The sequence below is a fragment of the Neolamprologus multifasciatus genome, chromosome 16, assembly GCF_963576455.1.
Source record: "Neolamprologus multifasciatus chromosome 16, fNeoMul1.2, whole genome shotgun sequence".
Taxonomy (NCBI): domain Eukaryota; kingdom Metazoa; phylum Chordata; class Actinopteri; order Cichliformes; family Cichlidae; genus Neolamprologus; species Neolamprologus multifasciatus.
In genome coordinates, this window is record NC_140454.1 from 9,789,643 (window position 1) to 9,816,706 (window position 27,064).

General features: G+C 42.2%; 1 protein-coding gene and 1 long non-coding RNA gene across 9 annotated transcripts; one reads left to right on the plus strand and one right to left on the minus strand.

Moving 5' to 3' along the window:
* The first annotated feature begins 1,495 nt into the window (after window positions 1-1,495).
* On the plus strand, window positions 1,496-25,895 carry akap11 (A kinase (PRKA) anchor protein 11). 8 transcript variants are annotated; one of them, XR_014869708.1, is made up of 13 exons: window positions 1,496-1,869; window positions 4,729-4,837; window positions 5,929-6,039; window positions 6,125-6,178; window positions 6,327-6,458; window positions 7,379-7,643; window positions 8,760-13,110; window positions 13,356-13,496; window positions 17,000-17,086; window positions 21,361-21,407; window positions 21,848-22,047; window positions 23,693-24,744; window positions 24,776-25,895. XR_014869708.1 is itself a non-coding variant. In XM_085134640.1 (12 exons), exons 2-12 carry the CDS (start codon window positions 4,775-4,777, stop codon window positions 23,870-23,872), a joined length of 5,631 nt encoding a protein of 1,876 aa, XP_084990766.1. In that variant the 5' UTR covers window positions 1,496-1,869; window positions 4,729-4,774; the 3' UTR covers window positions 23,873-25,895. The 8 variants fall into 8 exon arrangements, 6 of the variants coding, with proteins under 6 accessions (XP_084990766.1, XP_084990770.1, XP_084990771.1 ...); XR_014869709.1 differs by having other exon boundaries at window positions 23,693-24,474; window positions 24,559-25,895; XM_085134640.1 differs by having other exon boundaries at window positions 23,693-25,895.
* Window positions 18,660-21,087, minus strand: LOC146500270 (uncharacterized). Its single transcript, XR_014869710.1, has 2 exons — window positions 19,234-21,087; window positions 18,660-19,021 (listed from the first exon to the last, which is right to left on the minus strand). It is a non-coding gene; the product is annotated as an uncharacterized LOC146500270 (long non-coding RNA).
* Window positions 25,896-27,064: the final 1,169 nt, after the last annotated feature.

The window sequence follows — 27,064 nt, forward strand, 5'->3', positions numbered from 1 at the left end:
CAACAATGCCTACAAAGACATTTTCTATTTTCATTTTGATAATTGTGACCTGCAGTACAGAAAATAAAGCAAATAAAATTATATCAATCATATCAGAGTTTGAATAAATTACTGTTCAAATAGTATGACTGCAATACATCTCTTATTGTAGGTCAGTACACACAACCACAGTCATGGGGAAGACAAGTTGTGGTTATCCAGATGATCATCAACAGGGCTGCAGAACATCATTGCTAAAAAGTTGGCTGTTTGCAGAGAGCTATATTAATTAATTTTCATCGTTGGAGGTGAAAAGTGTGGTCGTAAAAGGCGCACAAGCAACAGGGATGACCAGGAGTAAAACCTTCGATTGTTACATTCCTAATATCAAGCCCCTCCTGAACTGGAGACATTATACGCATCTTTCCTGGGCTAAGAAAAAAAAGAACCACACTGTTGCACTCTGGTCCTAGTCCACTTTTCAGATGAAAGTAAATGTTGCATTTCATTTAGAAATCAGCATCCAAGAGTCAGGAAGGAAAGAGGAACAGTGGAGAATGTTTGAAGTCCAGTGTGAAGTTTCCACATGCTAATTTGGGGGGTCAGCAGCTGTTGTTGCTGCTTTTGGTCTAAAGTCAGTGCTGCTGTTTACCAGGAAGGGAACTTCATGATGCTATCTACTGACAAGCTTTCATGGAGACGTTCATTTATTTTTCCAGCAGAATTTAGTTCCTGCCCACAGTTCCTAAACTACTACTTAATGGTTTGCAAACCATGTTACTGTTGTGCTCTGACCCGACCTGTGTGTGGTAGATGACAAACACAGATGAGTTTATGTTTGCTATCAAAGCAACCTCAGCTTGAGATGATGATGACTGTAGCAACAGGTTAGCAGGTCTGTTTGCTGTAAGCCCACACTATCTCAACATAACACAGCCGGTGGGCCTAGAATTCGACCTGTTAACACCCCAAACCTTTCCAAGTGAAGCAAATTTTTGCTAATATGTTTTGGGAATTTACACTTTACAGTTTCTCTGTTGTGCGGTGAGATTAATCACTCGTGTCAAACAAAAGAATAGCTACATTGTGACTTCAGGCTTTTGTGGCATTTAGAGAGCTATTTTATACAACCAGACCCCCGAGCATTTCCTTCCGCATCCACTCTTATGATTAGACTTTTCTTTACTGAGATATTCTCTCTTTGTAGTATTGCTGTATCTCACTTCTACTTTTCTGCTTAAAATTCCTCCTGATATTTATTTTTATCCCAAGAAGCTAAAACCAACAGAAAGACTGTCCAGCTATATTATTGGTGTTGATGTTCACATGATAAGTAAAGGTATCCAGAACGATGAAGGGTGGGTGGTCAAACAAGAAGGCAATATACATCTATGCCAGGTATATGTCAAAATCGGTTTGGTATGATGATGCATTTTATTGTTATTGTTGTTGTTTTTAAATAATACTCAGTGTATGTGTATGTGCGCGCGCCTGTGTTTTCATTGTTCTGTCTTCAGCGGCAGTGCGACACTTATCTTTTTTTTTTCGGTGTGCGATTGATTATGCCTCATTCTTGTTTTCATGGGAAGAACGGCAGCACGCAGTAGATGGGGATTTCGAGTCAGGTTTAGGAGCTGTCTAAATTAATCTGTAATTTGCCTGAACTCCTCCCGTTGACTTTTGGGCTGTGTTTTGGCGATTGGGAAGAATTGACATATTTATGGTATTTAATCACAGAGGTCCTAAACACTGCTGTGCTCAGTGTGACTTGAAAGTTCATGTTTTCGTTTTGTGGTCGGAAGAGTTCCAAACGGGTGAATCGTTTACGAATTGCGCATCAAACACAGCGGCTACCGTCAGCGCTGCTGGAGTCCGACACTGAGCGAAGAGGTAAAAATGACTTACTAATGGCAATTGCGACGTATATGCTAAACGAAAAATGACCACAAACTGCTGCCGGTTTATCTGGACGTGTCGTAGCGCTGTCGTTAGCTTGGTGGCTAGGTGCTAGCTGGCGTTAAGGTGACAACAGACCGAGCGGACCGCGGCCTGGTTCTGCTGCTAGCATAGTGATTGACAGCCTGTCAACTAACAAAGAGGTTTATTTTGCTGTGGTCGACAGTCTTTTTAAGTGTGCCCAAGGTTTGTTGTGTACTCTGTATGTCTATGTATAATATGCCTTTGCCAGCTAGCTAGTTAGGCGTTTGTGTGTTCTGGCCATGATTTCACAGAGCCTGAGTAGTCGTGAATCAGCCTCAGCATCCACGGTGTGTGGCTCTTCTGCGGCCTGCTGCTGCGGCGGGTACCAGCCCCGCGAACTGTAAAGCTTTCTTCCTCCAAAGCACCCCAATGCTTTTTTACGTCTATTAAAAATCTAGCAGTGTTTACAGGCATTTATTCATCCATAAAGACGACAAGCATGCAGTGTTCAGGCGGAGTTGTCAATGCCAACAAGTCATGTTATGCGAAATCTTTACATGTAAATGGTTCGAATAGCAGTTAACATGCAGATCAAGTTATCCTTTTGTTGCACAGAAATTTTACATAGAAAATGGCAAATGGGTTATTTTGTCTATAAAATAACACATTTGCACGTGTTATTTCGGAGCATCACAGTGGTGGCTATTAAAGGAAAGGCCACTGGAACTGAACATTTGCATTGTGCTGTTCCAAAATGTTTTTAAAAAGTCTAGTCCTGACCTAAAACCAACATCGAAACTAAAATAATTAGTTTCGAAGTTGTGAGAATTATTGAGTTGATGCTTATATAAATGCATTGTCATATGATTAGCTGTACAGTAGGGCTGTAATTAAATAGTTGTTTTCGTCCTACCCTTTTCTTCTTCTCTTTCCATCAATGTATTTGTGTTTTGCACCACATAAAAAGCACAAGTGCAACATTCCTCAGAACAACATTAAAAAAACAACTGCATTTCATTTAGATGAAATGAAGTATGTTGAACAACACTGAGCAAAAGATGAATAGGTTATTGAGGTAATGATGAGCCTAAAGCTGTGCAACATTAAGGCTTAATACTTTGACCTGTTTTGTCTACCAATCAAAAAGTAGCTCATTGTGAATAAATTAAATTTGCTGCTCTCCCATTGCAGTATATAAACCTTAATTTCTCTTCCTGCTAGAAGTGGGATAAATAAACCCCCCCCCCCCCCCCCCCCCCTTTGTCTTTCTGTGGTCAGAGTTGCACATATTTGTTCTGCAGCTGCCATGTCTGAAACGTACTGGCCTCCACGTGATTGTCTTTTTGCAATAATGACAGATATTGGAGAACAAAAAGTCGGTTTATCTCTAACCATAGTGGTACCTGTGCCTCAGTAGAAGCTGGTGTCAGATCTCACAGTGATCTATGAGTTTTCTTCTCTCCCTGTCTCTGTTTATCCACCCTTCCGGCCACCCACACTCACCCTCAGAATTTGGCCCACATCAGACCCCAACCAAACAAGATGTTGGACCACATATAGACTACGTAGCTCTCCACAGGTTGGCTTTGGTTTTTTTGTTTTTTGTTTCCCTGCCACCCATTTTAGATCATCAGCTCCCCCCACCAGACAATCCTCTCGCTGGCTTGACTTAGCTTCATAATTTTTTGTTTTGTTTTGTCCAAACATTGATAATTGACTTTTATGAATCAGCTCTGGAGGATTTGTGTAAGCCTAAACTTAGTTACCCTTAATTGTAGTTTTTCCTGTGACATGACTAATGCTGAATCCATTTTGCATTATGTGACCACGCTGGTTGCATAGGGTGGTGATGTAGGCCTCCTGAGTCGATTCTCACAAACTGTACCACTGAATGACAAGTCTGTGAGCTAAACATGAAACATAAACAGATTAACAATCTACTTATTCAAATTAGTCACCACCATAATATACATCTCTGTGGCTGCTTTTGTTGTGAGTGAAGTGGGGTGTGCTGCATAGTTGATTTTTAGGCAGCAGTAGCTGCGAAGCTAGCTGAGAAGCCAGGAGGTCCTGGATCACCAGAGGAAGCCTGTGGCATGCACTCTACCCCTCTGGTTCTCAGGATGCAGGATGGGCTGATCAGTAGGACCGCCTGCCTGCGTCTAGACTCAACTAGCCACTTTGGCCCGTACCTCAAAGGAGAGGCTTGGATTTCTTGGGAAACTTTTCCTTCTTGTACACTGTAAATATTTTGCTTCCATCACTCGCGCTCTCATGCTGCTTACCAAATGTGGTCGTCCTGCTCTAAGCGCATACACCCCTCTGTTCTTTTGCCTTGCTGTTTGATCTTTGATGCAGGCCTGGCTGTTTAAAGAATAGCAAAGAGAAAGAAAAGAAGTATTGCCAGTACAATACAATAGCTTAGCTTCACCAGCAGGGTAAGTTTAGGTAAGTCCTGCTTTGAGGCACTTGATTCATGTTTGGAACTATCATCTTCACAGCCCACGGACTTTGTTGCATCATGCTTCTTATTTTGGCATCTGTATTTATGTGCAACACTAGATAGGGACATAGCTTCTTGCTAATAACACTAAGACTGTCATTGCTTTGTCATGTGATTGTTGCTGTGGTCAGGGGGGTGGGAGAGTTGAGTGGAATGTAAGCGCACCAGAGAGATCACACTGAGCTGCTCTCTTTTACTTGCAGAGGATTGTATATTAAAATAGAAAAAGACTTAGCTGTGGTATTCAAAGTGACAATAGAAGTTGTTAAAGAAGTTGAACTTCACACTTTAACATATTTTTTATCCACTTTTCTTTCTCCTTACAGGTGAAAGGCCAGCCGGCCAACCAGCCACGTACAGCTAGCTGTCACTATGGATGCCTGTGCCCGTATTCGAGGAGTCCCAATCAGGTCCAGGTCCTCAGTGCGGAAAGAGGTCTGTCTGTCAGGATGTATTTGCATTTAATTTTGCACACATGTGCAGTACACTCAGGGCTCTACCCAATGAATTGGCCAGTGGCTAAGGACTAGCAGAAAGGTATGTTGAACAAGTTGGTGGGCCAGCCACTGGCCCACTGGGAGTTTCACAGTGCTGAGTTCACCTATGAACCAAACCAGCTGACTTGCCGCTATCAAGTTGTTTTTCTTGCAGTCAAGAATTAGTTGCACATTAAAGAAGGAGTTTGATGAAGGCTATGACTTTTCAAACATTGCAACTTTCTCTCACAGTTCAAAGACATGCGGGGCGTTAGGTTAATTGATGATTCCTGCGTGTGATTCTAAGTGTGAACAGTTGTCAGCCTCGTAAGTTTTGGCCCCCAACAGTCTGCCAACTTCTCCAGAGCACACCCTGCCTCTTGTTCTATGACAGCTGGGAGGAGTCAGCATGGCACAGTATTTATTCCACTAAAATGTATTTAAAGTTTTGTTTTTTAAGTATGCTGAGGATTAAGATTATTAATATATACATCTACTAAGAAATTACGCGATATACTTAAAGATTCAGCTGCTTAGTAGTCCATTAAGTAATGAATAAATGAACTGCTTTAATGTTACTAGTAAAAGTTTTGCCTCCTGGCCTTGGAGATCACTGGCAGTAAGATGCCTGCTTGGTAAGTGTTCACATTTTCTTAGCTTCAAGTCGGTGTGATGGTTGAGGAATGAAGACACAAGTATAAATACAAACAACAATGCTATGTAGACTCCACTGGATTTCAGTACAAAACTCAGTAACTATATGTTGCGCTTTTTAAAAGAATTTTGTTGCAAAGATATTTAATTTCCTCTCTTATCCCCGCTTGATTTTCATTGTAGTTTTTAATGCAATTAATTCATTTTCATTTGAAAATGCACAGTCCTCTAGAACTTTATCAGGCATTTTGAAATAATGCACACAGTAAAGTTCTTTTTTTGCATTCCTCGGTGCATGGTGCAGAGATAAAAGTATACTCACTGAGGCTGCAGGCCAGTGTGTACTTCTATTTAAAAAAAAAAAGCAAAAAAAAAAAGCTGCATGTCTGTTTGCAGACTGTGCGAGACAGTGGGGCGCAGAATGTGAAGAGCCTCTTCAGGAATAAAAAGGAGCTCTGTGGCATTGGTTTAGAGCTGCCAGCAAGAGACGCCACCAGGCTGACAGAGGTATGTCACACAAACGCACCAGTGAAGATCAGCCATGTTTAAACACATGACACATCAATATTAACCACCACCTGTGCTTTTTCAGATTCACTTTGTGTGTCTGCCTGATGTAAGTGAAGGAGAAGATGTCACCCAGCAGGTACAACATGTTAGTTATGGACAGTAGGTCATACTTTGATGGTAGAGGACACAAAACTCAAAAACTAAATCTCTGAGTTCTATCCTGGTCTTTTAGTTACCACTTTGGCCTTCAAACTGGGGTGATTCTGAGTGTTCTTGTCCACCAGGCTCTGTCTTCTCTGTCAGGGGGGCTGTGTGAGCTTCTGAGGTCCCTCCACGTCCACAGCATTAAGAACGATGAAGTCCTGCTGCTCAAAGACTCTCGCAGGCTGCCAGAGCACAAGGATGCCGGACCTCAGGTATGTGAACGACCGTTTTTGTGTTAAATGAATTTGTTTTGTCAGCATGCCAAACAAAGCAGAAGTGATCGGAGAGAATAACAGGAAATAAGAGTGGGTAAGTGTACAGCACTTACTGCCTATCCCAGTAAGTACAGTCGATTGGAAAAGGAGCTCTCTAAACTGACTACAGACGCTTTCTCTTGGTTAACATTCTGGTGTTGTATCTTTTTAAATGCATAAAATTTTTGTTTTAGCCTCTTTAAAGCTGGTCTTTAAAAAATGTATTCACTAAAATAGTACTGCAGTGCTTCACTATGCTTATTCAGACCCCAGCTTAGCTGCATTCCTTTTGCTGTCCTCGGGATGTGTTGGGATCTGAATTTATATGTGTAGGGTTAATGATACTTGAAACATGTCCAAACACGGTAAATGTTTAATTTTAAGAAGATTTATTTTTAACAACCGCTAATCCCGTTCTAGCAGTTGTTGATTAGAAGTTTTCCCACATGAGGGCTGTTTCACCATGTAAGCAGATGTACGAGTCTCTCTCACGCTTCCAAAGAAACACAGGTGTGGGATAGGCTGACAGAGAAGTTGCTTTTGTAGCTGCCACTTTCCTGTTTTTGTGTGCCATGTTTGGGTTCACACTGACCCTGCAGCTCATTCTGTGGCTTTTTTGCGTTCTGCATATGCATCAATTTGCAATCAGGACACAGACATAACAATATACTTCCAGCCATCTCCCTCCTCCTGTGAGATAAAAAAAAATTCCCATGTGAATTTAATTTACAAAAATGATTGCTTTGACTGTCTGTCTGCTTGCTGGGTAAAAATGATTTTCTTCAAATGAGCTGAAAAATCACCAGCCAAACCATGCTGTCAGCAATTCTCATTTCCTCCTTATTCCCTATTCTCATGCCATTTTCCTCTTTCTCCAGTATTGGTTAAAGACAGTGTGTGTGCTGAGGAATAGTTCCAGCACCAACGTTTACCCTCAAGCCAGTGTTCCAACTTTGGTGGGCCTGCTGGGGTGCTACATGGCAGGTCTCCGCTATACGCTGGAGCTTCAGGCTATTCAGAGGGGCGCAGCTGAGCCCAACCAGCCAGACGAAGATGACACCAACCAGTCGGTCTCATCAATCGAGGATGACTTTGTCACAGCCCTAGAACATCTGGAGGAGGACGACACAGGAGACAATACCTGTAGGTTCAGCAGCCAATGCTTATTGGCATTTAGTGGCCTCTGGTTTTTGAGTCATGTGCAGAAAAGGATTTCTTTTTATTTTAATGCTCTCATAATGCTTGGTGGTATACCACTTGTAATTTCATGTATAATATAGACATTCCTATATTTTCCAAGTAGCACCAACTGGTAAAAAACTCCATAGTTGCGCTTAGTACGAGGAGAGAAGAGAGCAGAGATGCCCCCCCCCCAAAAAGTGTGACCAAACAAGGACTCGTGTCTGCTTTTTGGAACCTTGTTTGGTTTTTGAGGGGGAATAAAAGCTCTTTTGCAAGTATTTCTGCTTCTGTGGTCGCTCTCCTCTGAGGAGGATTTTTACAGCAGGCAGAGATTAGCAGGAATGTCACACACACACACACACACACGTCCGCGTGCACACACACAGACTGAGACTGGCAAGACAGTTGAATACTTGAAAATACTCAAATCTGAATCAGATTTTTGCCCTCAAACTTTGGAGGAAAAAAGTGACATTATACAGCAAAACGTAAAGCACAGTCTGTTTAAAAACTCTAGTCCCGTGGCAGATATTTCATTTTTGATAATACAGCCTAAGAGTAGATTGTAAGTGTGGAAGGTTGTCTTTCTCTCCGGATTAGTCCTGCGACAGAGTGGTGACCTGTCCAGGGTGTACCCTGCCTCTCCTTCAGCATTGGTCGGAAATTGATCAAACATATAGACAGTGATTACTTAATAGGTCTTCAGCCAAATTGTGCTCAAGGTCATAGTTATCATTTTTTCTACATTCTCAACACATCTAGCCCTATGGAAAGACTTACATAGAATTATTAATATTGTGCTTTAATGTGAAACAATTAGAATCTTAGAAGAATAATGTAATATGTATTTTTTCCATCCACAGCACTATGCTGTCATAATCTGTGCGAACGTCTCTAGAATGTAAATGATTTCAGTTCACTGCTAGATGGCACTGATTAGCTATTTACTAGTTTTACTTGTCTGTTATTTTTCCACAGTGCCATAAGCACTGTGGAAAATCATCTTATAATCCCCTCTTTGCAATTGTTGCATCTAACCACTTTTCTCCTCTTTCTCCTTTATGTCCATCTCCACAGCTGCAGCTCCATTTAGTCATTTTAAAAAGCGTGATGTGGCTTCACAGACAGTCCCAGCCCACAAGAGAAAAAAGGAATTATCAGGCTCCCGCGTTATCATAAGCTCGTCTTCGAAGAAGTATTCAGCCAAGCACAGATCTGGTCCTGACGTATCTGTCACAGTGCAGAGGTCATCGGGTATAGAATCCCAGTGGACTTACTGCAGTCCTGGAGCTCGTCTCCCCTCACCTTTGATTCATGTCAGTGAATCAGAAGAGTCAGACTGTTCCAGCCCCAGCCCTATCATTTTCCTGGATGAAGTGGGCTACCAGAAGAGCCTGCTGGCCAAACTGGACATTCCTCAAGTGCCAGGAGGGCCCAGAGAGCGAGTTGAAGACTCAGATTCCGAAGTTAGTGAGTTTTTTGACAGCTTTGACCAGTTTGATGACCTGGATGAGCTCAACTCTGAGAGCTGTACTCTTACTCTGCCTCTGGATGCGATTAGTGTCCCAGCAGCACAGAAAGAGGCTGATGAATCTGGCATAAGTACATCATCTTTAAAATATGTTTCTAGGGGCTGCTCAACCAAGGGAATGAATCCTCACCGCTTTGATCAGCCCACTCTCCCAGCCAATGTGAAAAAACCCACGCCCCTGAAACCAGGCTCTCCTTACTCAATTCCCTCTGAGGTGCCGGATTCCCCTCGGCCTGTACAGACTCCCTCTGAGGAGAACGGTGGTCCCCTCTTCAGTCCTTTGAGCTCCTCTGCCTTCAGTCCCCTGGTGGACTCCAGCGGGCCACTGGAATACTTCTGGAATACAGAGGCGGATGGACAAGATGACTCTGAGCTACGTAAACCTCAGGATCTCTGTTCTTTGTATAAGACCTACTCAGACTTTGCTAGCAGTCTGTCCAAAGAAATTCTTGGGTCTGTCTGTGGCTACCAGTCTGCTGTTGACATCAGTGACAACAAGAATCTCTCCTGTGTCTGCCACAAGGAATTTAAGAACCCTTCAGGATACCTGATGAAACTCTCAGAAATACAGGAGACTGTAACGGTGGCCAAGCTGCAGAAGAAATCCCAGTCTCTGAAAGATGGTATTCAGAGGTTTGCCAGTGACCTTGTGGAAATGAGCTTGGGCAGCGCTTTGCGAGACCTCCAAAAAGGGGTGTCCTCCTGCACCACCACCTTATGCCACCTAGCTGCTCAACTTACCTCCTCAGTATTTCAAATGGCCTTCCATGAGATTGGCATGCGACGTGCATATGTACTGAAGGATCGGGCAATCAACGGGCTGGCCACTTTCCTGGTTGGAGAGGCCGTGTCCGCAGCGCTCAAAGAGTTCCTGACTGTGAAGAAGCAGATTTTCCACAGCACTGTAACACGTTTTGCTGCTGATCTGGCTGAAGAGCTTGTTTTTGAAGGTATAATGGAAGTATGTCAGTTCTCCCACCCCTCAACGCCTCTCACCCCAAGTGATTGGTCTTTTGGCCATGGGCAAGAGGAAGAAGAGGAGGAGGTGGTGGTGTCCTCCTATGCTTCAGACCTTTCTGAGTCTGTCATCCAGGAGGCCTTCATAGAGCTCTCTCAGGCAGATGTTGCCTTCACAAGCCAAGCAGCTATAAGTGTGTCTGTGGACAACATCTGTTATGTCAGTGCAGATAACATCTGCACTCATACCTGCAGCACCTTTGCTAACCAGCAGGTTTTAAGTACAGCGGTCCCAGCGGAGGATGCTTCTTGTACTGTGAAGAAAGCCCTGTTCACTGTATCAGGAATGGCCAGCTGTATTCCTGTGCCCCAAGCAGGGCACGCCCTCTCCAACCTCCAGGATTCCGAGGAGACCACTCAGCAGAGGTCTAGCTTGTCACATACCCCACCGACCAGCCCCAAAAGATCAACTGTGTCATCCTCTGACAATGCCACGTCTCCACTAACGGCCCTTTACAGTCATGGAACTCAGACCTCTCTACCACCAGGAGAGCCCTCCCAAAAACAGTCTTCATTCCAAAACTTCTCTGGCAACATGGTGGATATGATAGTAACTGAGGCTTGTGAGCTAATAACTGCCTCTAAAATGAAGAAGGGTTTTGGCGACTGTGCTGACTTCCTCACAAAGACAATCAGAAGCCGCAGGGACTCTTACGATGCTCTGGATTCCCCTTCAAAGCAAGGAGTTGTCAGGGAAAGTTTTAGATATGACTATACAGATTCTGGGCATGTTAGGCTAGGTGGCCCTATGAGACAAGAAAATAATCCTCCCATTTCCTTTCAGACAGGCACTCTAAACCAGGGGAGTTACCGATGTGAGCGAGGCCCCAGGACCAGGGGTGTGTCTGAAACACATCCTGTGATGATGAATACTTTGGAAGTGCCGGGTAATGAGACGGGTGGACAAAGGAGGATATCCACTACTGTGGATGATTCAGCTCCAAACTCTGGACAGAAGTCTGCTGCGACTCCTGGTACTCCTCCTTCCACCCCCCAGCAGCCCAGTGAGGTGTCCAGGGAGAGACAGATAAAGCAGTTCTCCAAAAAGCTGAAAAGCAAGCTGGCTAAAGAATTTTCCCCTGCAACACCACCTCCAACCCCTCACTATCAGCCTGAGCTGGGCCCGGGACCAAAAGACACCATCCCAGATGCAGACAAGGCAGAGTTTATGCTCAAACTGATGAGATCTCTCTCTGAGGAGGCTGATGGAAATGAGGAAGAAGAGGAGGAAGAACCGGCAGAAGAAGGCGGTGTTGGAGTCACTAACACATGTTCAGAGAGAGGGGGCGGCCGACACACACCCAGCCCGATGTGCGCTCGCGTAATGTCCAACAAGGAAGCTCTCCACTATGCTGAGCGGTTGGCGTGCCACATAGTCTCGATGGCAACAGAGATGGACACCCTAGGAGGGGCGGAAGAGGAGCAGGGAAAGATGAACCAGGGCAGTGAGAAGAGGAGAGACAGTGTGGCTCAGTTTTCAGAGCAGACCCTCAACTCCTTGTGGGTGTATGCAGGAGAAGTGGCGGGAGAGGTAATTAGTGATGTGAAGAGGATGGTGAGCTCTGGACAGCAGTGCCCGTATCACAGAGCTCTCAGAAGAAGAAGCTGGGACAGATCTAGCTCCGAATGTTTGCATTACCACCACAGACATTTCTCTCAACCCGGTACAGACCCGAGCAGAGACTGGAGGTTAGGAAGGCTGGCTGAGCAGTGGTCCAATGACCTGATTGCCTCGGTCTCCCAGTCTTCCACCTCTGCTTCGAGCACTGTGTCTAGCTCCAGCTCTGGTCTATCCTCTGAGTATCCCAGCTGTGAGAGCGTGACAGATGAGTATGCCGGCTACCTCATTAGGGTGCTGAAAAAGGAAGGGGGGAGTAGGGAGTTAGTCCTGGACCAGTATGCAAGCCGTTTGGCTTATCGTTCTATAAAACTTGGCTTGGCTCACGCCAGTCGTAAAGTAAAGCAGAGATCCTCTAGTGCACGTCTTCGCTCCTCTAAGTCTCTGCCAGATGAATGGAAATCGTCTTGTAGTAGTAAAACGTCATCAGCCAAGGATCGAACAGAGATGGATAGAAACACCCAGTGTTGTTGCAGTGACTCTGAAGAGCAGAGTAAGGGGGAGTACATGGATCTAGTCCACTTTGCTGAATCTTTAGCATATAATATCACCTGTGATGTCACACGCAAGCTCCATCTCTCCTCTGTACGGCTGCCAAAGTCTTTCACTGACTCCTGTCTTTATAAAAAATCCAAACTGGAAGACATGGCAGAGAATCTCATCAGGAACTCCTTCTCCTGCCCTCTGTTATCCAAGGAGGGTAAGAGCAAGCACTACCACAGCACAGGGAGTCTCTACGATCAAGGTTACAGTAGCAAGGTGATGCAAGTCATTGAGCATTATGCCAGGAAAATAGTGGATGACACGCTGAAGATAAGCATGGCTTCAGTTGGCCATTCATCACGGGAGCACCAAGACCATGACAGACACACTCACACACAGAGGTTGTCTGAGGGCCCAGTTCTGGTCCGGGCAATGGGGGAGAGGGCATGTTGTTGCTGTCAAGTCCAGGAGTGTCCATACTGCAGCAAGCACAGCAGGCACCACTACCAACCTGTGCTGCAGAGGAGGAAAAGGGGAGGAGACTGTCAAGCAAGAGTGCTCTCTAGTCTGGAGATTCCAAAAATCCACATCGACCTGGACCACAGGGTGGCATTTGCAGAGGAGATGGTGTCCATGGCAATGGATACAGCAAAGCGCGAGCTGAGCAACACCAGCCTTAATGCTGACAGCGGGATCGGCCATGATGGCACCAGCTACGCCGAGAGCCTCACTGCTGAGATCATGACATCAGCCCTGTCCAACATATGCCAGGCTGCCAGGTACACACTTCCCAGTTCACATCAGGAAGAGTGTTTGTTTGCCCCGAAATTCATTCCATGCATACATTTAATCAATGGCCAGGCCATAAACATGTGTTGTAACCTATAATCAGCTTTGTTTCACTTCTTTTGACAAACATTTTAATGTTTTATTTTCCCAGTTTTACTGCACTGACATGTGACTATTTGCATTGTTATTGAGGCTTTTTTTTTCTTTCTCTCTCCTTTGGTTTCTTTGTATTTAGTGCTTCGGGTAGGGAAACCACTGAGTCCACTGTGTCCCAGCAGCTGAGTGTTGGAGATGACAGCCTGGGAAGCTGGTCTAACCTGAGCTTTGAAGATGAGCACCCAGATGATAACAGCAGCTTCCTCCACCTCAGTGACAGGTAAACACACCTAACTTTATATCTATCACCTCTAGAGCACAGTCCAACTTGGTGCTTTAAAATATACGTTAGAATGGGGTCTGAGAACATTTGTAGTGCATTCCTTATTATACACTTATTTATGCACAGCTTTTTAACCAGAATTTGAAAGAAAGAATCAGATTGTGATTCATGGAGTGGCTAGCTACTAGTTACACTCCATAAATCTTTATATGTTATACTAACATATAAAGATTTATTCCTTTGGTTGATTTTTAGCTTCAAGCTTTTGTTTGTGGCAATAAAAAATCTACCTAAGGCACTTTCACTAAAACGTCTGAAGAATCCTTGAGAGTAAATAAACTACATACGGGGGCGCTCCCCTTGAGAATTAAAGGTTTGGTTGTTTGTTTTTTTTCCAGTTTTGGTAAATGGTAAATGGACTGATTCTTATATAGCGCTTTTCTACTCTCCCGGAGTACTCAAAGCGCTCTATACAACATGCCACATTCACCCAGTCACACCCATTCTCACAAGCACTTTATCTGTACTTAGTGTTTTTTCTAACTACATTCACACACATTCATACTCCGATGGACGCATCGGAGAGCAACTTGGGGTTAGTATCTTGCCCAAGGATACTTGGCATGCAGACTGGAGGAGCCTGGGATCGAACCTCCAACCTTCCGATCAGTAGGTGACCTGCTCTACCTCCTGAGCTACAGCCACCCCCATTGTGGGTGTGTTTTGCATTCACACCCACAATAGGAACTCTAATGTCACATAAGAACCAGCTGGTGGTTGGGTTAGCAACTATAGCAACCACAACAAGTCTGAGAACAAAGTGATCATAGCTGTGTGTCGTGGGTTTCATGATTAGCTTAGTTGGAAAGCAGACATGCAGATTTTGACTTTATGGTTGAAATCACCCAGTTTGTGCTCTTTAAGGTGACATTACCAGTAACTGTCTTTGTGTGTTGTTACACCTTGAATATGTAATGACACAGAAGTCTCTGCAGCTCCCAATAACACTCATGATCACCACCAGATCCCAGACAAATAGATCCTTTGTGCCTGTTTTAACATATGCCAGTGGCACAGTGGTTACCACAGTTGCCTCACAGCAAAAAGGTCCTAAGCTCAATTCCATCATCAGGTTGGAGTCTTTCTGTGTGTGATGCATGTTGTAGGATAGGCTGGATAGCCTCCAGCCCCCCTGCGGCCCTGTAAAGGATAAGCGGAACCACAAGAAGAAGCAATCAAGAAAAGAGAAACAGAAAAGAACTTCATAGAGCCCAAATTATGCTTTATAAACTGCTTACTGTATTATGGGAAATCTCCCAGTAGTCTGATACTATAGAAGCATAACTAAGGGGTGGTTCAGGATTCCTTGATCCAGCCCCAACTGTAAGCATTAAAGAGGAACATTTTAAGCCCATTTTTCAAAGCTGACGGTCTGTCTCCAGACTTGTTTCTATTTGTCAAAAATTCCCTTTTTTGATAGAAGGTAAAAGAGGCGCGACAAAATGCGACGCACAGCACATTCTAGGAACTTTGATTGTTGCTGGTTGCTGATACACTGAAAACAGACCACGTACTACTACAAGAAGAACAAAACAGAAATAGAGAAGATTGTTACTAATCATAAATTTGGTTGTATATCATCGTTTCTCAGATGGTGTAATGTTCAGTACCAATTATTTTGTATATGATTTAACCCACATTTAATTACCTAACGTTAAATGGAAGAGGTTTACTACTCAGAATAAATGCTAATATTAATATGGGGGGAAAAAACCCAAAAATTAGTAGACAGTGGAGCTTTTTAATGGTTTATTATTGCATTTCACCGTTTAGCTAACAAAACTGAAATGGTGCAAGCAATCATCCTGAGAAGTTTCCGACAGGTAAGCTGAAATAAACATTACTGTACAAACATGAACATAAATAATTATTTATGTTCATGTTCCAAACTCTGCACCATGGCCAGGACTAAAGAGCTTTCCAATGATGTCGAGGACAAGACTGTGGGCCTACACAAGGCTGGAATGAGCTACAACTGTGACGCACTAACACTAACTGACCCATTCAGAGCTGACCTTACTGCTCCAGGGTGCCGGCATTTTAGTGCTGTCGTGGAAGGAAAGCACCGGTTTGCACAATCTGCATTGAACTTTGTTTTCTGTGGAATGCTTTCAAAATGTTTAAAATCTCAGTTTCTATTTTCTTCAGTCCTCCTGTTTTGCCGTTTGTGCTACATTCTTCTTCAGTATTGTCTAGTCTTGGCAGACGATATAGGCAATACTGCCCCCATAGTTTCCTGTAGTGTATTGCAGTTACAACACATTTATTAGCATATGAAAATGTTAACAATAAAATTCCACGTCAAATAATTTTTATAGTCATTGCAACTCTGCTTGGTACAGACTGAAACTGCATGTCTTGTATACAGTATCAGTCTACATGTGGGCATGCAGTAAAATGTTTTTTCATCATATTGTGACAGCTGCTACTATTTCTTTTGTCACAGCAAGTAGTATCCTTTCAATTTAAAAAAAAGAAAAAAAAAAAGTGAGTGAGTCTGATAAAGTCTCTGGGAAATGGGCTGTTGACAGTTCTGGCAAGGGTTGATATCTCTATGGAAGCAAACCTGACAATGGGTTTGTTCCCAACATGCTAAAAGAGCATATTGTGTTAGCATTAAGTTATTTTGGCCATCAGGGCAAAGTTAATGTGTCATAATATTTTCTAAAGGTGTGTCTTTAAGTGCTCACCTCTCTTCAAGTGCTGTTTCTACTGGAACAAAGTCCACCATGTGTAATTCATAAGACATTTCAAAGGCCTGCTGCTACTATTTCCGCTCAGCAGATGAAATAACGGGGGAAAAAATGCCTTTATGAGTTTAGCGAGACAGAGATCAGGCTGACTGACTAGATGAATCACCTCTCAGTATGCCATTCAGACCACACCTGCCGCTGAGGTAATGCAGATTAATAGAGGTATTTTTAGATATCAGAAACATCTCTCCCTTTTTAGTTAGGCTATAGCATGCCACGGTATGCAGGTTCCAGCCAGCAAGGCTAATCATTCACTAATTATAGCGAGAGTGTATATTGTTATGCTTCTGTTGCCAGCTGGTTATCCCGCTGGAAGCCACATGATTAACGAGATTATGTGAGAACAAAAATGTAATGATCTCACATCTCAGGACTTTAGCAACAAATGGGCCCAGTCAACATTAAAGCTGATTCAGGGGGGTGTACAGTGGAAAAAACCTGCATCATTTGAAGAATCCTCCTCTGTTTTTGCAACCTCACTTGACATTTAAAGGATTATTCCAAATACCAGAAAGGGTCATCCACCTCCGTGTTGTTTATTGACGATACATGACAGTAAGCTCTTATAGCAAATGTGATGAAACTGCTTATTACATCCTGATCTTTTGTTGCATTTTGGTAGCTCTCTGTGTTAGCCACTTACTGTGTCAGTGTTACAGCGGTGTGTTACCTGCCTTCTGTGTCCAGCAGTAATGGGAATAGCAGTAGCTGGAGCAGTCTGGGCCTGGAGGGGGAGGCGTGTGAAGAGCACTTGTCATTCTCCCCCTCTGACAGGTTGGTCAGCACCCGATTGGCATGGCTATCCTTGGAAAAGAGATGCACACAAGACATGGGGGTTTACCTAGAATGTGACAAAGAATGAACTGAATTTGCTATGAAAGCACCACAAAGTACTGAAGTATGTGATAGATCCACCAGTGGAAAATCTTTCTTCATCATATGAAAATGATTTAAACTGCCACTCTACAATATTCTGATTTATACTTTGTCTCATACTAGGAACCACCAGCCCTTTAAACATTAATAGGCTTGACATGGCAAATGCTTGTTGATGCTAATCTTAGCATGCAATGTGTTGCTTAAGTTTTGTTGGTTCTGCATTGCTTGCATGCAATTTTTTGTCTTTGTGGGAAATATGTAGTGTTATTATTTTGTCCATGTTGTATTACCTCTGAACAGCCAACCAGTCCCTGAAGAACAACTAGAAACGATAATATATTATCTCCCCCCCCCCCCCCCCCCCCCCCCCCCCTATCTAAAGTCTTGTCACAGAGCAGGTTTCCTTTTGGAAAATCCCAAGATAGACCCAAGCTAGTGAATTCTAGATATACCCTGTGGTCTCCTCCTACTTGGGTGTCCCTGGAAAACCTCTAAGTTAAGCCTCAAGGCACCTTGATCAAATACCCAAAACACCTCACCTGCCTTAAGCAATGGGAGTACTCTGGGCTCCTTCTGGATGTCCAAGCTCCTCAGCCAGTCTTTTCGCCAAGCCTAAACTCATTTTTCTTGCTTCTTTCCTAACATTATTTTTTCAATGACCACCTAGAGCTCATGATTGTAAGTGAGAGTTAAAACGTAGATCAAAAGCTCTGTGGCTGGTGCGCCAGTTTACCTGCTTCTCTCACACCCCACATACTTTTTTCTTGTGAACAAAATCCGAAGATACCCAACCTTTTTAGACTAGGGCGGGGTCTCTCCCCAAACCTTGAGATAGCAATCTGTCTTACTTTGTGTTTTGCCGTTTCATGAATGTAAGTGATTCATGAAACTGTAAGGATATGTAAAATAGTTGGAAATGTCATACAAAGGGAAACCTAAAGCTAATCTTAAACAGGTAGTAGACATGGTGGATGTTTAGAGGTGGCTGCATATATCAGTCTTGCGGCTGTTGCAACTAGAGATGGCACGATACCACTTTTTTATGTCCGATACCGATATCATAAATTTGGATAGCGGCCGATACCAATATGAATCCGATATAGTGTGTTTTTTAATCAATAAAACTGTATTTTTTAATATTTTGTATAAGTTCATACTCAAGTTAAAAAAAACAACAAAAAACACTAAAGCTATTCTGTTACACCTGTATGCAAAAAATACACTGCACCCAAAATATTTCATAGTTCAGCAACACTGATCAATCTAATAAACTTAAACCTACTCCATCCTCCCAATTCTGGTATTTTAAAGAGTAAGCACCATAACTAATAGGGTTGCAAACTCCCAGCAAAAAATAAAATAAAATAGGGAACCACCCTCCACCTCATGATGCTTAATTGACGTAATCAACTTCAATTTGATGCAGTGTGAAAAAAATGCCCAGAAATAAATTATTTTTCAAGAATAATTAAATAGATTCAACATCTTTCTTCAACAGAACTGCAGACTGCACAGATGGTACCTTCCCAAAGGAAAAAGTACTAGCTTACTAGGGTATATTAGACTTAATAGTTACTATATACAGTAATGGACTTCTATACATTTTACATCAGATTAAAACTTTGGGTGTAAGATTCGGATAATTATTTATTAAAAGCTAGACATTTTAAATGAGAATAAGAAAGAAAAGTATGTCTTTGTGCCCCCTTTTCCCTATTAATCCCCTATCGGCCCCCCTGGCTAAACTTTGCTAGATCCGCCCCTGCACAGTTACCAGCCGTCAGCTACGTAGAAAAAGATCCTGGTGTAGAAAGTAATATTAAATAAATTCTAACAACAGATTATCAAGCTGAAACGTGCTGCTGTTGTTCAGCCGCTGGTTTCCTCTTTCTGGTGCAAAGTGGGCAATAAACAAACAAGAGAGATGGACTCGCAACAGAAAAGCCGATCAGCTGATCATTGATCAGTTTCACGATTGAAGTAGCAGCAGGAGAGGGAGAGAGAAGAGGCAGTTGCTCCATATATCGGTTGTTAAGCTTAACGTGGGAATGCTTTACAAACATTCAGAGATGAACTTACACATTTGCTTTACTTCTCTCTGAGATAACTTCCTCAGAGATGAAATGCCGGATTGGTAGCGAGGCTACAAATACGCACAGCAGCTCTATCACGTGAGCACACTGCTCCAACGTGCTACGGTTATGAGCCAAGTTACGCCATGTCGCAAGTTTTGTGAGGTGCTTTTTTAATATTTAATGGATCGGATTAAATTTTTTATTTCTCTCCGACATCCGATCCAGTAATTTACGTCAGTATCGGACCGATACCAATACGTAATATCGGATCGGTCTATCTCTAGTTGCAACGCAAAGATGTATTGCCATGTACTACCCAACTGACAGTACTACCAACCATTTATTGAGTCTTCCTTTCTCAGGCTGATGAATGGATTTTCTTTCAGCTTGTTCGGCAGCTTCAACTCAAAATGTGCTTTTAGAAAATTCCAGTATCATTTCAGCTCTAGGTGCTACCACTGAACGGCTGTATTGAAAATCTAAAAAGCTAACACATTCAGTTGTCCTTTTATAAGATATTTTTTGACCGGATATATTAACATAGCCAGTCTGTTTGTTCTCAGAGGTCTCAAATATCAGAGTATCTCTGCATCTTGTCATTCCCTTATTAGTCCATGATCAGAGCTGGCAATAAATATTCACAGGTTTGTGCATTTTGATAGTCATAACATCAACTAAAGCTGATAGCTTCCAAGATTACATCAAAAGTGCAACAGATTTTCCAGTATGAAACATGTCAAAACGTTTAGTTAAACAAACGTGTTACAGGTCAGAAAAAAGAAGAAAGGATAACTTAAAGCTATTCTGAATCCACATTGATGTGTCTTTCTGATTAAAGCAGAGCACAAGGTTGACTTACAGATTTGCATTTTGTATTAGTTCTTATATTAGTAATTGTACTTTAACTTTGATTTTAGTTAGTGTAGTTTTTACAGTGGTATAAAATGTATAATATATTGTAATTTCTTCTGTCTAGAAATAATATGTTTATAGTAACAGAATATAATGTCAGTATATAATGACTAGCATTCATAAAATATTTAATAAGTTTCCATACTGTTTTAGTGGTAATAAATCCCAAGACGATTATTGGTTGATAATTTCTTTGTGATCTAATTAATATTCAGTTGCTTGTTAATGATATAACTACTAAAAGTATTTTTTAAATTCAGTTTATTAGCATTATAGAGTTTGTTTTAATAATAAGCAATTTTTATACATGTTGCTCACACCCACAGTTACTTGATGTTGAGCGTAGTAAATAGCAGTTTTGTGGCTACCAACAGATGGCAGATTTCTCACAGAGTCACATTTGTGGTTTAGTTCTTCTTAAAGAATTCAAGAGATGTTAAAATGGAGGGAAAAAAGTTTGATTCATCATTGTGTGAGTGAAACCTCAAGTAGACACACACACAAAGATTTTCTGACTAGGAAGTACTCCACACCTATAGGTTTATACGGTTCAGGCACCTCCATTGATGCCCATATATATTTTGAGTGCATAGCTTTATCGCCCTCCTTCTTAGTTTGCCTCCTCTCCCTACTTTTTCAGTGCCGTCGCTCCTTCGCAGTCTCAAACAGTGAAACACCTTCTTAAACGGTTTTCCTTTCTGAAAAGAAAATGATATCCTTATATCCTAACGCGCAGAGCCTGAGTGTCTGTAGCTGTGGGCTGTGTCAACAGGCCTGTGATTAACAACCTTATAAAGTGGTGAAATGACTGTTTACCTGCTGGCACGTCACACAGCAAATATTTGCACAATTGACAGAATGGATATCAAGTAGCTTTTCAGAAGGGAAAAATGAACTTTCACACTGTTCAAGATCTCCTCTTCGTCACTGCGCATTAACTGACAAAAGACACCTGATCAGAAAAGTCAATTTACAGGAATTCAGGAAAGATATACGGGCATCACCGTGTCTAAGACGTCTTTTGATCAGAATTGCTTTGATTGCAGTGTTTGTGTGCTTTGCTTTTGTCAAAGGCTATTACTTTAGTGTGCTTATTGCCATTTCTATATCTTTGCATGCATCCTTGTGTGTCCGACCTGTTCTGTCTTCTTACTAACCTGTGTGGCGTTTCTCATCCAACAGTGACAATACAGAGGACAAGGAGGCTGAGGTCAAAGAGGAATCAAGTGGTAAGCACGTTTTATTGCCTGCAGCATCTTTCTTTCTTTAATTTTTTTTAAGTAGACTGTGGCAGTGCTACAGGTTAATACTTGGAGTTTTTGGGACATCTAATGGAAAAAAAATTTTGTGCTCTTGCTCTTTGCTGTCCGAGACAGTTAGATTCCAGCTGACTGTGTTAGTCTGTCTGTGTTGTTGCCGGGGATTTAACCACCCCCACATTCAGCCACACTAATACTCATGCATGCACTCCATCCACAGTCAGTCGCTCTGCCTTCTGTATGTCTCAGACTACAATTGCCTCCACTTAAAGGGGGCTCCTTATTGTGTTTGCTGTGCTATGGAAACCTGGGTTTGAGCAGATCAGGACATAGTGTTCTAAAGAAGGAGCGCTAGAAAACTGAAAAGGTGTGGCTGACGGCTGAGTGAATCTTTTTTCTCTGTGCTGCAGGGACACTCTGTGTGGACAGGACTCAAGTGCAAACTCCCAGGACTGTGCTGGTCATAGCAAACTCAGATGTCAGAGATCCTGGGAGTGGCCCTAAGCACGTCACCCTCGACCCCCAGCTCAGGAGCATGCTACAGTGGCTGGCAGCCTCCATGGCCGACATCCCTCAGATCCAGCTGAGTCCTGACAGAGAACTGCAGCAGGTGATTGTGGCTATATTCCTCACAAACAGGTTCCCTCTGTGGTCTTCATTAGTCAGCACTAAAACTCTTTTTAAACCACGTCATGTCGCTTCAGTGAAAGAAGTCATTCTTTCCGTGATTGTCTGTTTTGAAGGTCAACAATCCTGTAAAGTTCTGTGCTGGTTCCCACCATACTGTGCTTTGCTATGGAGACAAACAGCTGAGAAGCACCAGCTACTGTGACGATTGAGCTGTAGATTTTTTTGGAAAAATCACCAGTAATTTCACCAGTTTGTTCCTGTTTTCTGCATTTCAGTAAAGGTCATAGTCATCGCTGTTAACTGACAAAACTTAATGGTATATATTCTTATACAATTTCCAAAGCCTGCACAGCCAGTAAAATTGTGGGGTGATACAGATCCTGATGTTTAAATATGGCCAGTTGCAATGTTCACTAATTTTACTCTTTTTGCTTTTTTGTTTTTCTTATTTAAAAACCCTGTGTTTGAACAAAAGCACAATCTCAAACATTTAACACTGTAATATTATAATAATACAGCAAAACATCTGCTACTGGGATGAGATTCTCTTTGCTTTATTTGATGGATTTTGGTCAAATAATGCCAGTGTATGGATATGTGACCTACACATATTAAAATGAGCCCCTTTTCTATTAGTACCTACTCTGATTGACTCGCCACAGTTTTCAGGTTTTCCATTAGGTCATAGTACCTGGTACTAGGTAATAAAATAGTACCTTCTCGGTAGCAACACATACTAAAATGTGACATCGTCAGACTGCATGCCACCGATTGGCCTGGTCATGGTCATGAGAACATAAATCGCCACAAAGAAACAAGTCTGACAAAAAGCCACAGATCGAGCAGCAGATTGATCGTACTCAATTTTAATGGAAAACCAGTCGATCTGAGTCGAGTCGTGGTGAGCCGTGGAGAGTCAATCCGAGTAGATACTAATGGAAAAGGGGCTTAAGTGTGTTTCAACTTGGGAACGGTACAAGCATTCAAGAGCTTCATGTTTCAGGAGTGTGTTACAATGACTTTTTAGGCATTACATTTACTTTAGTAAACATGATTACATTACATCAGGTTTAATTTCAAGCCCTTACAATTCTAATTTAACTGTCTATTATTATTATTATTATTATTATTATTATTATTATTATTTTATTTTTTTGAAGCACGGCTCTCTGCTTATGTTATATTCAGAGAATTTTTGAGTTCCTTTTTTTCCCAGGCAGGCAGAAGTATTAACTAACACCCTTTCACTACTACTTCAGTAGTCAGCTTGTAAGGAAATCCTAAAGATTCTGAAAGTACAGGGTGGGCCATTTATATGGATACACCGTAATAAAATGGGAATGGTTGGTGATATTAAAGTCCTGTTTGTGGCACATTAGTATATGTGAGGGGGCAAACTCCTCAAGATGGGTGGTGACCATGGTGGCCATTTAGAAGTCGGCCATCTTGGATACAACATTTGTTTTTTCAATAGGAAGAGGGCCATGTGACACATCAAACTTATTGGTAATGTCACCAGAAAAACAATGGTGTGCTTGGTTTCAACGTAACTTTATTCTTTTTTTAGTCTTTTCAATACAAGATAAATGCCTTGAGATTACTGTATAATCAATGTGTCCTTTCAGCTCCCAGCGGTGGTCCAGAGGCTTCGAGAGAGGAAGTGGAAGGTGGGTGAGCTGCTACACATGCTGCTGCGCTACTGTGATGTGAGCCACAGTCAGCCCGAGGCCAGAGAAGAGGCACTTGAGGCCAGCAAAGAACCTCACTGCATCTCCCTCTTCCAGTGGCTTCTGGAGCGCACCTAAGGCCTCTGCTTTTTTCCCTCCTTGCTCTCCTCTCATTATTTCCAAACAGGGCTTTACAACCTCCATGAGCCTCTAAAGGCTGCCCCACAAATCTGAACTCCCTCTCACAAATGTGGGCAGCACGTGTGTTGCATTGCGTGTATGGCATGCCATCTTTTCCCATTTTCTTTTTGTTTTTTTTCCTCCCCAGTTTCTGTTTTGTTGCTGCAGTTTCATCAGTTATCAGGCCTGTATGTGTAACCTGTGTTGATTTAATGAGGTGTCTCCTTTGCTCGCCTACACTCTTGAATCGAAGGCCTCACACCTTGCTGTGCTTAAGCTACAAGGAGAAGTGGGGGAAGACCCACCCGGTGTGTTTCCAGAGGGAGATGCAGTGTGTTGGGAGAAAAGACAGACTGGGAATCCCCACAGCTGCTGGGTGGATGATGTCATCACACCCACACCTCACCTCTCTGGTGGTATTTCCACATGTTGAGAGACCAACTGTACACGCGCACATATGCACACACAAACACATTTTGATTATTAGAACCATTTCAAACTAGAAAAATTTGCATTTCCTGCAAAAATGCTGTGTGGATGCTGTAACGCTGAAGCTGTCTGTTGAAAATAGCTGAAAAAGATGAAAAGTTGCAAAAATTGTATGGTGGTGAAGAAACTGAAAATTCTGCTGAAAACAGTTGAAGAAGTAGAAATTTTTGCTGAAAAGAGGTGAAATGTTGCCATGAGCAGGATTCGAACCTGGCCCTCCTGGCCTCAAGGCGGCTACTCATCTCACTGACCCAAACTCGTTCTCACAAAAAGCAGAAGCAGAAGATGCTGAGATTTGTGCTGATAAGAGGTGAAAAGGCTGAAATTTCTGCAGAAAAGAGGTAAAGAAGCAGAACATTGCACTGAAAAGAGGTGAATGAGCAGAATTTCTGCTGAAAAGAGTTTTTTTCTGAAAACAGCTGAAAAAGCTGGGATTTGTGCTGAAAAGGGGTGAAGAAGATCAAATTTGTGTTGAAAAGAGTTAAAAATGTTTAACTGTTAACTGAAAGAATTGTTGCCATTAGCAAGATTTGGACCCGGGCCTCCCAGTCTGAGGACTGGGTGGATGGGATGCTTTACAGCATCCACACAAATACATGAACACACAAATACAAGTGTGATTTTCCATTACTGTCTTGATCCACTAGAGTTGTGCTGCAGTAAGTACATTTAGCTTTTCTCTAAATGATTCACTACGCTGCCATACAGAGAGGTTGATAAAACTGTTAAGCCCACCTCTGTAGTTTAATGAACTGTGCCGTCATTTTTGCAATGATGATCATGAGCAAATTTATTTGGCCACAGAATAAATAAGAGTTTTACCTAATACTGTAACCCTGCTTCTTCTAGTAGCAATCTACTTGGTTGTTATACTTAGTAAAATATTAAAGAGGAGAATGAGTCATAGAAAGGATTTATTAAAAAAGAAAATAAAAAATAATCTTTGTGTATGTATGTACAAGGATTATTTTTCTATTTCTTTTTATAGATGTAAATATAAATATGCCTTGTTTTTTTGAAGGTAGAGTATCTAATCCAACATGAAATGCTGCTTTTACTTGTGGAGGAAATGGTCACTTTGGCTTACCGCTACTAAGCTGGGTGACTGATCACCCTCTGCAGTTCAGTAGTTAATTGCGTACGCCGGTCAGCTGTGTCAGTGGCCCTCGTCCAGTCTTGGGGAAGATCCAGTGACGCAGATAGCAGATCATTGAGTAATTAAAGACACCGGCTCTGTCTGCACATCGTAAAACCACAGGCTAGCAACATCTGCGTAGCTCAGGCCTGGACTCTCACATTCCTCCACAGTCACCTCGAGGCGTCGACGAGTATGAATACCACAACTTCCGTACAGTAACCTGCCCCCCTACCCCCACCTCATCAGTGTAACACGCACACACACACACACCCTCATTACTCACCAGCCCCCACATGCACAGCACTACCAGCTACTTGCTGAGAAGCACTTTTTTTTTCTTACCCCCCCCCCCCCCCCCCTCCTCCTCCTTTTTTTTTTTTTTTTTTTTTTTTTTGGACTAAGCCTGAGGAGAGACTGGGCGTTTCCTATCCCTCCTCTGTGGACCTAAAATCAATCTACAAATTAATGAGATACATTTGGATGTTTGTATTTATTTATTGTTGTTGTTGTTGTTGTTTTTTTTTTGTTATGTTCTGTTATTCCCCTAATGAGGGACTGAAGGATGACATGATGCTGCAAGGTCGTCAAATTTAAGTTTGAATCACTGTAATATACCACAGTCTCACATGTATTATTATAAAACTACGTGTTGTCGGTGGTGTTCGCCTGCATGGCTTAATCTAACTTTTAAAGCTTAACATTGTTACTCTCCTCCTCCTCCTTGTGCTGGCCTACAGTAATGGTGCAGCAGTGATTCATGTGTGTCCACACTGCCTCACAGTATGCTAGAGGCCTCTGAAGATGCCTTGTTTGTTCCTGCTTAAATCTCTAGGCTGCCATATGGTCATATAATCTTAAAGGTGTTTGCTCTGTATGAATTGTTTACACATTACAATATTAATAGAAAAAAATTACTATGGAATATATATATATATATATATATATATATATATATATATATATATATATATATATATATATATATATATAAAATGGGAGCAGAAATCACACATTGAAGTATTAACCTGAGAGGTGAGGGACAGTATATATACTGGTTTACATTAAAGGAATGTATTAAAAGTCACAGACACTTGAGTGCTTCACTGTATAGATTCTCTCCTGGTGTGACTGCCTAGTTTGTAGGACTTTCCCAGGTTTTTCCCAGCCTGCCCCTCTTCTTCTATTTTCATTCTTGATCTACTTTACATTCCTGCTCACCCCACATGACCTACAGTAGCGCTAATGTTGTCGTGTTTGTGAAAGCTGACTCTGAACCCGCTGAGACTGCTGTTTAGAAGCAGATGCCGTAAAATCTGTTTTTGTTACACTCGTTCCCATTGTTACTTTCTGCCTCCCTCTTTAACTCCTATTTTGGGGCGTTTATACAAAAAAAAAAACCAACAAAAAAGATTCGAGAGTTGTACCTTACTTCTTCTCACTTGTGTATTTTCCTGCTTCCTTGTAAGATCCTGCCAAACAAAGATATTTAATAAATTATAATAAGTTATATAACAGTGAGTTCA

What these genes read in the sequence shown, in the direction of transcription:
- akap11 (XM_085134640.1), top strand. Translation starts at nt 4,775, where the DNA reads ATGGATGCCTGTGCCCGTATTCGAGGAGTCCCAATCAGGTCCAGGTCC. An exon ending in CGACACAGGAGACAATACCT is followed by an intron (nt 7,644 to 8,759) that starts GTAGGTTCAGCA and finishes CCATCTCCACAG; the next exon opens with CTGCAGCTCCATTTAGTCAT. An exon ending in TCATTCTCCCCCTCTGACAG is followed by an intron (nt 17,087 to 21,360) that starts GTTGGTCAGCAC and finishes CTCATCCAACAG; the next exon opens with TGACAATACAGAGGACAAGG.